This window comes from Vidua chalybeata, chromosome Z (genome assembly GCF_026979565.1).
Source record: "Vidua chalybeata isolate OUT-0048 chromosome Z, bVidCha1 merged haplotype, whole genome shotgun sequence".
In the NCBI taxonomy this organism is placed as follows: domain Eukaryota; kingdom Metazoa; phylum Chordata; class Aves; order Passeriformes; family Viduidae; genus Vidua; species Vidua chalybeata.
Genome location: NC_071570.1, coordinates 27839844 through 27852568, shown reverse-complemented (window position 1 = coordinate 27852568; position 12725 = coordinate 27839844). Strand labels below are relative to the sequence as shown.

General features: G+C 35.6%; 1 protein-coding gene across 2 annotated transcripts in view; it reads left to right on the top strand.

Moving 5' to 3' along the window:
• DMGDH (dimethylglycine dehydrogenase) overlaps positions 1-12725 on the top strand; it is a 47336-nt gene that overhangs the window by 1747 nt on the left and 32864 nt on the right. For both annotated transcript variants that reach the window (XM_053931778.1, XM_053931777.1), the window contains exons 2-5: positions 522-687; positions 5546-5644; positions 6885-7049; positions 7487-7691. In XM_053931778.1, coding sequence (XP_053787753.1) covers positions 522-687; positions 5546-5644; positions 6885-7049; positions 7487-7691 — 635 coding nt within the window. The remainder of the gene's footprint in view (positions 1-521; positions 688-5545; positions 5645-6884; positions 7050-7486; positions 7692-12725) is intronic.

The following is a 12725-nucleotide window of genomic DNA, read 5'->3' as shown; positions in this document are numbered from 1 at the left end:
AATAGAAAGAACATCAAAGTAAGTACTAAGTACCAAGCTTTTTTCTTCATGAACATGTACACTGATGTAGTCTACTGACATTGGTTTTAGAAATTTATTAATGGGCCTTACTAAGTAAATATTTTTAAAGCCTATTTGTTGCACATACTACAGTACTTTGGAAAGGTTTTGACATTATCATGTTATGCATCAGCTTCTTTTCGAGAAATAGGATCTATGTATAAGGGTATATTGGATAGATAATATTTAAAGTTGTAAGTGGCAGCAAACTTGTTTTCTGATTTTGGTGGGGTTTTTTTCTTGTTTTTTTTTTTCTTTTTATTACTACTGTTTACCTATATGACCCTCAATCAACATTTACTTTAAAAGTGGGTATGAGTAACAGGTTAGATCTTAAGCAATGTGTGTCAACTCCCAAGTAGAAACCCATGTGTATTATGGTTGAAGCTGTAAACAAAAGAAGTGGGGAAAAGTGTAATTGCCTTTTTCTAACTGTCTGTATTTTTTTTCTTTTTTTTTAGTAAAGAAGCCTCATCTCCTTCCTTAGGGAAAGACAGAGCAGATACAGTGATCATTGGAGGTGGTTGTGTTGGTGTGAGTCTAGCCTATCACTTGGCTAAAGCTGGCTTGAAGGATGTTGTTCTGCTAGAAAAATCTGAGCTCACTGCAGGATCTACCTGGCATGCAGTAAGAAATGTTTTGTTCATCTCTCAAATTAACGGTAGTTTGTGTATATAATGGTGGTGGAAGTGGAAGTTTCATTACCTTTTTATTCCCTCTCTTTCTTTCATGCCATTTTTGACAGTACATAAAATCTTGGAGGAGTAAAGGTAACAAATGTACTCTGAGTTTTTTAAGCCTGCATATTTGTCTGCATTCTGAGGACAAGAACTAAAAAGACATACATGTAGAAATGTCAGGGTAGCAACACCTCCTTTATTAATGTTAATCACATGGTCATACTGGTTCACAATGTGCATTTATGTAATTATATATTTTCTGAATCTATATCTGGAGTGGGTAATGTAACAAAATTAAATAAAGCTTGCCACAATAATACAGTAATGGATGCTTTTCCTATTTATTTCCAGCTATTCTTAACTGAAATTGGGAGATTGTGATCTCTATGTGTAGCAACACAAAAGAGCAGAAACCCAACAGTTTGATGTCTCTAGATCTACTCTGTTAATACAAGAGATTATTGCATTTATGAAATAATTTACAATAGATTATTGCATTTATGCAATAATTTACATTTCAGAGGACAAATTAATTAATTATATTTAATGTGTATTCTCATACTTCTCCCAGAGGAGGAAGTATGAAGTCTGCAATGCTTCATCTTAGTGCAGATGTTTTGTGGGTTTTGGGGTTTTTGAGAGAATATTAAAAAATAAAATTAAAAATAAATATCATTGCCTGCAGTGTATAAGTAGTATACTTAATTTTATTTGCTTTTCAATAAACAAAGCAAAAGAAAACACGCTGTATGTAGTAAGAAGAAACAACATTCAGTAATTGTACAATACAACAGTTTGGTAAACAGAGCAACACCATATTAAGTGTCAGATCATGCATCTTGTGTATTGAATCATAAGTACAAAATACTCAGAGGCACAGACTGAATTTTATCTTTCCCAATGCATATGCAAAACAATATGATTGTAAAAACCAATAAAAATCCCCTAGTTCAATAAGGGACCAGAATCATGAATGGTGTTGTTACTGAATATTTCCTATGTTCTTGTTGTTACACTCGCTCACCCTAACTTACTGCTCATAGCAGTATTAAAGCAACCCTTCCTCCAGTACTTTTGCCCACACTTCTTAGTAAGTGCAACATTGGAGCCCTGAGTGAGGGTCAGTTTCAAAGTTAAAGAGCTGGAGCTGGGGCTCAGCAGAGAAAATGCCTGCACTACCAAAATTGAGAGAGATGCCTCATGACACCTCTTAGAAGGAATTTGATGCAATTAACACAGCAAGACACCTACTTATGGGTCATGTTAAAATAGATAACTACATGGTATGTCTTCATTGTCTCTTTTCATTGAACTCAGTATTAGAGGACTTTGAAGATTAAAAAGTTGGTGATGTCTGTTTCAGATGAATAGAAAGATCAAAACTATGACAATTTGTTCCTTGTTATACCAGATACTGTGTACTTATCAGTGTTTTCCTCACACTGATACAGTACTAAATACAGATGACAATCATGTGAAATGGCACAGAGCACATTGCCTGCAGCCACAGATGTTTAAAGTCTGGTTCAGATGTTGCTGCACTATAGCACATTTTACCTCTTTCACTGTCCAGGAAATCCTGCCAGAGCTCAGGATCATGTTTCAGATAGCTAATATTCCTGCTGGTGTTGCTGCCAAAACTTTCTTTCACTTCTAAGGTCTGAGATAACTTTTGCTGACTTTCATGTGTGCTATTAAGACAGCACAACAAATATGTACATTTTTATATTACCAGTTATGAAAAGGTGTAACCAAGCAAGTTATTACATGTTATATTATACATTTTCTTGCAACATGCCATTGATTTTGCTGCTGACAGTAAAGCACAACACAAGTCAAATAATAACTCGTTACAATTTAGTCACACTTGCAAGAAGAGAGAGTTTAGTATATAACAGTGTTAACAATATTTTCCTCCAGAAAGCTTATTTAATAATGTCATTAGAATAAAATCTTAAACTGATTGAAATAGAACAAAACTGATACATGAACTTCTCAACATTTAAAAATTTCAACTATAAAAATGCTTTAAAATATTTGTGTCAATTCTCATAGCAAAGTGGCCATTCTTTAAATTATTTTTCCAGATCATGTTTATGTACAATAACAAAATCTCTTAGAAAAATGGAGTAAAGCCTAGAGAAAAATCTCCTTCAACTACAAGAATGTAGTTCATTCTGAAATTCAGGAAAGCACTGGGAAGATGCATTGGTAGATGCATTGGGAAGCCAGCTCAGTATACTGGTGATAGAGCAGGAAAAAGCTGCAAATCAGGCAATTTAGAAAAGATACTTCAGCATATGAAGGGAACGTTAGGGAAACCAAACCTCAACTATATATAAGATTTGTAAGAAAATTGAAAGGCAACAAGAGCTGCTTCTACTGCTTCATTAATAGTAAAAGGCTGGAAAAATGAAAATAAGTGCATGAGGTGAGTAATTCAGTCACAGTATACACAAATAATGTCTCAGTGCCTTCTTGCCTCAGTTTTCTCTGACAGGGTTTCTCAGGTCTCCAGTTTAAAGGAGAAGAGTAACTACTGGCTGTGGATAAGGACCAAACCAGGTTTACTCCAGTAAAGCAGGATTTACTGGAGTAATTTGGCACATGCTCATATGTTGGAGCAGACAGGCTGCTGATTCATCACAAGGCCTCAGATGTATCACATTTGAAATACTATTGAAATTGGTGGAGGTGCCAGAGATTTGGCAAAGGGCGTAGGTATGACTTTTTCTAAAAAGCCAAAGGACTGAGCAGCGGAGCTAAAGGTCAGCTAGCCCTAGTTCGGTTCTTCAGAAAACACTGAGTGAGTCCCAGGTCCATAAAGAAGAAAAAAATAGTGATTTGCAACATTTAAAATAATGTTGCAAATAACAATAACAATCAAAATAAATTTGCGAAGAATAAATCATGTCAGATCAAATCTGATTGCTGTCTATTATGGAATATTATGAATTCTTAGACATAGGGAGATCAGTGGATGTCACTTGCCTAGATTTTAGCAAGACTTTAGACACTCTCTCTCATACTCTCCCTATATTCAACTTTAGAAGATGATACTGTCTATATGGCTGTACAACTAGAAAGTGAAAAGACTCTTTGGATGGCTGGGCTTAGAGGGTGAATTGGTCGTATTCTACCCAAATCCTGGAAATAAGTGGAATGTCACAGGAATCTGTCCTGGCACCCATCCTGTTTAGTATCTTTATCAGTAATTTGGAGTAGGTGATGCAGTACATGCTCATCCACTTTTGAAGTTTACACCAAATTGTGAGGAACAGTCAATGCACTCAAGGGCAAGGCAGCCATGCTGAGGGACCTAGGCAGGCTGCAAGGATGAAAGGACAGTTTTATGGAATTTAACAAGGCCAAATGCAAGTTCCATATGTAGCTAGGAAAGTAAAGCAAGCCTCTTGTCTTTGAAGATTCTCAAAGAATCTGGAAAAAATCTTGATAAATGTGGTCTGATCTTGTAGATGACCCTGCTTTGAATATGAAATTTAAGAGAAATCTCCTAATCTTTTTGTTTCATTAAAAGTATTTTATGATTTTATGATCTTAATTTTTATGTAGTGAAATTGGGTTATAGTTGTCTGCCAGCTGCACTCTTGAAATCAGAAACATTTATTATCTCAATCCAAAAGGTATCAAGTGCATTTAAACTTCTTCACTTGAAAGTGTAAGAGATTGAAGTATTTATTTAATCCCTGCAATTTAATGCTCTTGAATATATATGGGTTTGTAGCTAACTTGCAAGTGATTTGTGATCCATTTAGTTCAAAATGACTACACTAACAGTGACCACTAAAATGGAATTTCCTTACATCTGGAAGATTTATTACTACGTTTGGAAGAATAACATAAGGCCAGGAAATGTTTACAAAATAAAATACAGTAAAAACAAAACGAGATAACAAAATTTGCAGGTAGAAGTAAATTAATTACTCTTAGGCATTGTACATGGCTAAGGAAATTTGAATATTTCAATGCCTATTTTATTTCTTCATTCTGTACACACTGAAAAAAAGGCCCTTAGAATATATTTTTTGAGAAACAAACAAGTTTCAGCTAAAAACTCTGCAGTGAAACAGCCCTGGGGCTTACTCTAAGGTAATTAAAATAAATGTGTTCACAACACGAGCACACATATATCAAATGGCATAAAAATCACATTTAGTCAAATATCTAGTCTTCATCTGTGTCCTGTGTGATTCTAATGGTTCAATATGATAACAAGAAATGAAAAAGGAATATTTTTTCCAGAGTATTAATTTAGCCCAGGGACTTCCTGAAATCAACATACCTGCTTTGTGCTTGATGGGGCCCTTACTAGATGGATCTCCCTCCTACAGGTTTCTGTGATCTCTTCTTAAAGTCAGATTGTTAAGGTAATGAACATTGCCAAAAATACTTAGAGTTAAAGTTATGAATAGAATATAGATAGAAGTGAAAAATATTATACTGACAAATGATTAATTTTACACTCTTTTTCACTGGATTATCTGGGCATTTCAGTAATCTGGTGCACTATGATATTGTATATAAATTGAGATATCAGATAGGACAGAACAACTGCAATAGTATCATGGGTTGGCAGACTTGATGAGAAAAGACAGATGGGAAAACACCTGTGCAGAAAACAGAAATGGCTTAAGTACAGAAAAGACTTTATTTTTATTTTTGTAGCAGTTGGCTCTGTGTTATTTTTCTTTACAGTGTCTTGGCAGTTCCTTTTTAAATGACAGTTGGAAGGAAGGCAAAAACACTGCATTTCTAATCTATGTTGTTCCTATTTCTTATTTGAGGCTGGTTTAACTACTTATTTTCATCCTGGAATAAACCTAAAGAAAATCCATGCTTACAGCATCAAACTCTATGAAAAGCTGGAAGAAGAGACGGGACAGGTAATCCCCTTAATCTTTGAAGTGTTAATTCAGAGCAATTGTAGCAATAGTCTTATAAAAATATAGTTGATAATGACGTGAAGTAGGAGTATATACCTTTTTATTAAAATACATTCTTCTTCATGTCCAGTCACTACATTTTGCAAATGGTTTCCCAGATCCCTCTACAGTTTAGGAAAATGGTGCTCATAAAACATCTCAAGACACAGCAGAGAGTCTGCAACTTTAACTTGATAAAGAAGCTAAAATAGTATAAGGAATCTGGAATGAACAGATTGATTATGATACATTCCTGCTTTAAATATGTCTGCTTAAAGATTCATATGATATGATGCTGTCTGTACTTGAGAAGATTGCTGCAATTCTTTGCATCCCTTTCAGTGTTTTTATTTAGTGACTTAAGGAATGGATATGTGGAGAAATACAGGAGTCATCTTTTTCATTTGGCCTCTCTCAGCCTTATAGATTTCATTTACTAAACTTGTGCTTGTTTTTGACAGCAGCAGAAATTGAATGAACCTCACTTTACAAGTGTACAAATTTCATATATTTTTAATATTTGTCATATATATATATATGACAGATATTTTTCATAATATGCATAAAATACTTTTTTCTTCTTTCTGCTATGCAACTAGATAAGCTGCCACATCAGATTATCATTGCGAGTTCCAGTGACTTATTCAGCCTTATCATTATCCTGTGAGATAACATAGAAAAGATGAAGAAAAGTAAGCATTCAGGGTGCAGCTCTGTAAGGATGTTTAATTTATTAAAAAGACAAAAACAGCGAGTGTTTTTTCATTGTGTTTATAAAGGTGCTTAGTTAAATACATTCAATAGGAAATCATGCAGATGACAGCTTTTAAAATAAAGTATATCATATATACTTATTTTTGAGATGTATCTGATTCTATTTTTGAAAGCGTGTGAGTGCATATATCAAGTATTTAGTTGTTAGTAAAAATGAATGTATCATGGCATTCAATAAACACTTCTTCCAACTGTTTTGAAGATAGTATGCATTAATTTAGGAAGTTAATTTGATAACTTATTGAAAAATTATTTTTTCTAGGCATCTATATCCAAGGCCTCTTCCTTCAAGGGCCCATAGCTTACTTGCATTTTTCTTAATGATGTTAGTAGAAAAATTCCTGTAGACTCCTCTTAGCACAGGAAAATACATATATGGCAATCAGTAAAGGTTCTTTCAGTAATTTGCTGTTTCTCTTTTATTTAGCCTGTGGGGTTTCATCAGCCTGGCAGTATCAGAATTGCTTCAACTCCTACTAGGGTGGATGAATTCAAATACCAAATGACTCGTGCTGGTTGGCACCCAACAGAGCAATATTTAATCACGCCTGAGAAAGTGCAAGAGCTATTTCCCTTATTGAATATGGATAAGGTAAATAAGCCAGTTTCATGAAATATAACTTCCATTGCAATTAAATATTGGTCTATCAGAAATATACATGTACAGTTTCCTTTTTTTATACAAATTGTGCAACAGATTCTTGTTTTCCAATGGAAAAAAAGATGTATCATAGCCTAAAATCAGAATTTGTGAATTTTATGTATAATGTATGTTAGAGTACATACTCTTAATTACCGTGTCTATAATATTATAATATTAAAGCATTGCAACCTTTGATTGCTTGGGAGATCTGAGGAATTTGACTGTCATAAACCATTGTTAGGTTGGATAAAATTATTATATATTTTGAAAATTTTTTTGACTTAAAGTTTACTATATTCAAGTAAGAAAGTAGTTTTTTTAAAAAAAACTATCTAATTTTGATAAATTGTACTTTCTTTCATTTGGGGGATTTTACCTCCTTTTAGGTTTTAGCTGGCCTGTATAACCCTGGAGATGGTCATATTGATCCTTATTCTCTAACTATGGCCTTGGCTGCAGGAGCCAGAAAATATGGTGCTCAATTAAATTATCCTGTGCAAGTGACTAATCTGAACTCCCGATCGGATGGGACGTGGGAAGTTGAAACTCCACTTGGAATAATCCAAGCAAAGAGAATTGTGAATACTGCAGGTAGGATTTAATATAAGCATTTGAGTGCTTTTCAGATTTACATACTAGCTAACACAAAGCACCTGTACTGAATTGTGTGGGTTACATGTATAAGGAGTATATATATGGTTTTTGAACCTTAATTTGGTTTGTCCTTTGCACATATTTCTTCACAGTATCATGAAAATTTAGGTCTTATATTAATTGTCCTTGAATAGGCATTAAAAATATTTGCCCTGATTTGTCTCCAGCAGTTAGTAATCAGACTGCCCTGTTAGATTTTAGTAGCAAAAGAGACCTTTACTGGTCTACAATAAGTTGTGTAGGAGTGAGTTCAGGTCTAGAGTCACATAATCATAGAATATCCTGAGTTGGAAAAGATCCACAAGGATCATGGAGTCCAACTCCTGACCCTGCATAGCAACATCCCTAAGAGTCACACCACGTTCCTGAGAGCATTGTTCAAACACTTCTTGAACTATGACAGGCTGATGCTGTGACGGCTTCCCTGGGGAGCCTGTTCCAGTGCCCAATAGGTGAACTGTCCATGTCTCTAAAACCTGATGAAACATACCTAGGAAGGCAGATGGAATGTACGTATGAAATAGAAATATCTTCACTGTTTCTTCAAAGAGACTGAGAATTTGAGCTTGCCTGTTTCACTATTACCTTTCTCCAAGATTTAACTCTATCCACATATCCTTGAAACGGTTGAGTCACATTTTAAACATGTGCTTGGCTAAACAGTGCATTTTTTGTATGTCATAAAAATTGCCTAACTCAAGGGAGCTTGTATTTACATATACTAATGTTATTCTTCATTGTGTTAAAGAAGCTAAACTGATGTTTCTGCTTCAAAGAACTTTTGGGCAAGTGTCCTTTGGATTTGTGTTTATTTTCCTAAGCAACTTAATAAGTCTAAAAACCTCTATTCAATCTAAATTTATTCACTTATTATTACGCTGCTTTATACAAGTGTAGAAAAATATATTATTGGATATATTGTTGAAAGGTGTTATGTGAAGCATGCTTTCTGCTGCCTAGTAGAAAATTTTGTGTTTTCAATTGTTTCAAAACATGTTGAATATTTACCATATAGGTTAAAGTTTTGCTCACTCTGCCTCAAATTGGATAATATCTGCATTTTTAGGGCATTAGTCCTGCATACCTCCCATGGCAGTGAATCATCAGGCTTCAGTCAGAGCTTGTGATATACCATACTTTCTTACTCAGATGGGACAAGTGAACTGAGAGCAAGAATACACCTTTATAATTCCTTTCTGTATATTTGCAGTGGAACAGAAAAAAAAAAATAATAAAAGCACCTATTTCTAGTGCAAGGCAGATAAAATGAAGAAGTTAAATGAGACAGGGACTCTTCTTGTTGATGGGTAAAATACCATAGGTCATAACTGGAATTATGAAAGAATTGGACTGGAAGGGGAATAGGTTGGGAGAGCAAAATGCCTTGGAAAGCTTTCTGGAAGTGTTTAGGAGCACTGGCAGCAAGTAGAATAGTTACATGATACAGGACTTACTGAATAAGGAAGCTGACTGGGAGGGGATGGCAGCAATAGGGATGACACCAGAGAGATATTGGGAAGGTATCTGATTTGTTTCTTTAAGGAAACTAAAGCTAGGAGTTTTTCAGATTAAATGATTAGCAAGGATACTCAAGGAATGGTTGTATGTGAAAATGAGTGGAAAATGGATCTGTTTAAGCATGAAAGACTGGTGTAATATGTAATAGAAAAGGAAGGGTAGATGGGAGTGGATTGGAAGGAAGAAAAGGCTGCTGGGACAGAACTTGACAAATGAGGGAGACTGACTAGCACATGACGACAAAATAGCTGAAGAAGGATGTAAGGACTGGAGTAAAAGTAGAGTTAGAGACAGCAGAAAAAAAGAGAGAGAGAAATTTAGAGAGAGTGGGATCAAACAGCTGGACTCTCAGGGGATGTGCTTTAGAGGTATTTTTGTCAGAGTCTGGGATATAGACAACCCTGTCTTGTGTTAAATCATTTCAGGCTTTTGGTAAAGACCTACTGGAAAACCCATTGAAAAGTGCACTTTCTTATATATGCCTTCCATACGTAGGTGATCACCTGCTATTGCTATATGCCTTGCTAAAATAACAAAACTCTGAGGCTCTAAGCTTGCTCATGAGTGCCATATAATGAATTTTGGAGAGAAAGAGGACTAGAAGAGTTTAGTATGCTTCATAGAAGGCAATCAACAATACAACCAGGGAAACCAAATTTTAAAAATTTATGTAAATCACAAAGTCAAGCTCTTGGAAAATGAGAGGTGTCAATATTTGATTGCCTTTGGACTGACAGTTCATATCTTTCAGGCATGAACTATGGAACACCATTCAGTTACAAAGTCACAAGCTCTCTAACAAATAGGATCCTTATGTCATTTGTTACACAGTCTGGATATATTGGTCTGGAACAGATCTAAGATTATGAAAGGGAAAGGCAGCTCTCTTGGCAATCAGACTTATTTAAGCCACAAACTTCCAGCCACTCATAATTCCCACCTATTCGCTCTGCATCGTATGGATGAAGTATCACAGATGTAGTAATTTTCTTACCTTCTTGTACTGTAGTTATCTTTCTTTGGCTAATATATCAACATTAGGCAGGGTTTTCTGGTAAATGCTTTTCAGAGCTTATTTGCAAATATTAAAATTCACTCTTGTGAGCTTTTCATACATCTTTATAATTATTTAATGAGTTTTAAAATTAGCAATATATTTATTTAATTCTCCTGTGTAGTTAACTGTTCAGCCAAAATGAATATTTGAAGCACATATTGCTTAACATTCTGGCTAAAGATGTAAAATCAATACTGTATAACACATATCTCTTATAAATGTTTTCTCAGATAACATTCATTCTTTTTCTCAGCCCTGTCTCATTCCACTACAGATCATGACTTGTATAATTTTAGGCTCATGTTGCAGAGAAAAATACATCAGAAGGCTCTTTGCGTTCCCTCTCCCCCTCCCCACTCACCCCGCAATTGACATCTGCTGCAGAACTGGAACAAACTAGTTCCAACCAATCTTTAGTTGTTCCTTATGTGAGATTTCCATTTTAGAGGAAAGCAGATGCCTAATAAATAATCCCTGACATGAATCAACTATACTGAGCCTGCTGAAGTTATTTGCAGCCTATTTATAATGGAATGTTTGATTAAAGTTTCCAAAAATAGTGAATTTTGTCTGTATATACAGTGTGGGGGTGTGTATATAAGCATGTATTTACAGACATGTACGCATTATATATGCAAGCATTTATATATAGCAGTAGAAGATTGTCTTTTTCAAAACCAAGAAATGGTCAGATGACATACTTCAGCAGATATGTTAAGTAATACTACCACTAAATATTTCAGCATCAGATGTTTGCAGTGTCTAAAATTTAATCTTCACAAATGTCCTAGAGATATAATGTATGCCTTCATTTATCTCTACTATGTGTGATATGACTTGACATCTGCTCCCAATTAGAATTTTGTTTCAGAGAATATATTCTTCTTTTTGCCATTTTTGTTTTTGTTCAAAAACCTTAAAAAAAGAAACCATAGTATTTTTTTTAGTAAATGTCACCTTCTGTTATTTTAAGCATTTTAGAAAGTACTTATCATAAGTGTGACTTCTTTAGAAGTACAGTACCGTAAATTTTATTTTAAACAAACCTACACTATTTGTCTCTTACTTAAAAACACTTTAAAATTAGCTCTGTGTGTAATGTTATTCTCAAAATCTAATTGCTAAGAAATTTCTTATTATTAAGAAAGAAACAAAGCTGTTTCAAAGACCTAATTTTCTACTGCTTTAATTTTCTGTCCTCTGTGGATCATTAGCTCACCTTACCTTAAAATAGTTTTATTTGTAGGTGACATGAAAATGCCCAAATCAAAAGAAGTTCCCTAAAGATTGTTAGCTGTCACTTAAATCCACATTTGCATGTGTCCTGTGTAATGAAGAAAACCCTTGCATATGTGCTAGAAATGCAGATTTATTCAATTTTTTTCATTGTCTTCTGTATAGGAGAACATAAGTCATGTTTCATTAGCCTTAAAGGAGGTTTTGGATCACTCACTCTATAGGATTATGGCACAATCATCCCTCAACCAATTTAACTGACATAACAAGTGTTCTGGTAATGAGTCTCCTCCAAATGCTGAGATGCCATTTAGAAGCAAAAGCCTTACATATGACAACTGCAACAGGTGCTAGTTTCTAGCATTTGCCGGGCAGGGGCTTTTAGATGAACAGATCTCTTGAAGGTGATGTGGGATTTCCTCTGCTGCTTTGCCTTAGCTGGCTGTCAGTAATTGTTAAGTGAATCACCACAGAAAATATTTTCCTTTGAAAGTTCACATTTTTTTAAAACTGTGGGTGTTAGGCCCTGTGGCTGGTTTGTAATATTAAATAAGAGACTGACAGCCATCCTGGCATGGGGAAATGGCACAAGGCCAGCATGGCCCAGTTCAACTTTCCTAATTGTCCTGGCTTTAAGCCATGGCGGAGGTGAGAGGATGTATTCCCAGTTAATGTCAGCAAGCGGCATGAGCCGGCTGCTCCCCACAGGACAGGGAGCCAAGCAGGGTAACAAGGCTGGCCGAGCCAGCAAGGGTTCTGTCCGGCAGGGCACAGGGGACAGAGCAGGATAGGCCCAGGACCTGCAGCTGGGGTCAGCCCATAGTCCAGACCTCCAGATGGACTTGTGGAGATGAGGCACAGTCAGATCCATAGTGATGAAGCCAGGCTGAGGCCAAGCCAGGAATGTTACCACAGGTCAGGAGCAGGCCCGGTAATGGTAACCGAGGTCAAATGATGCCCGCCAATCAATAAGCAGGACTGTAGATTTGAGACTGAGCTGAGGTCAAGCTGAGAAGTAGATCCACGGATCATGGTCTGGATCAATGTGTTCCATGGCCAGGCACAGGCATGGTTGTGACAGAGCTGTAAACAGGCACACAATCAAACCAGCTCAGACAGGTTCTAAAGGACCTGAGCTGACCTGGAATGAGACTCCTGTG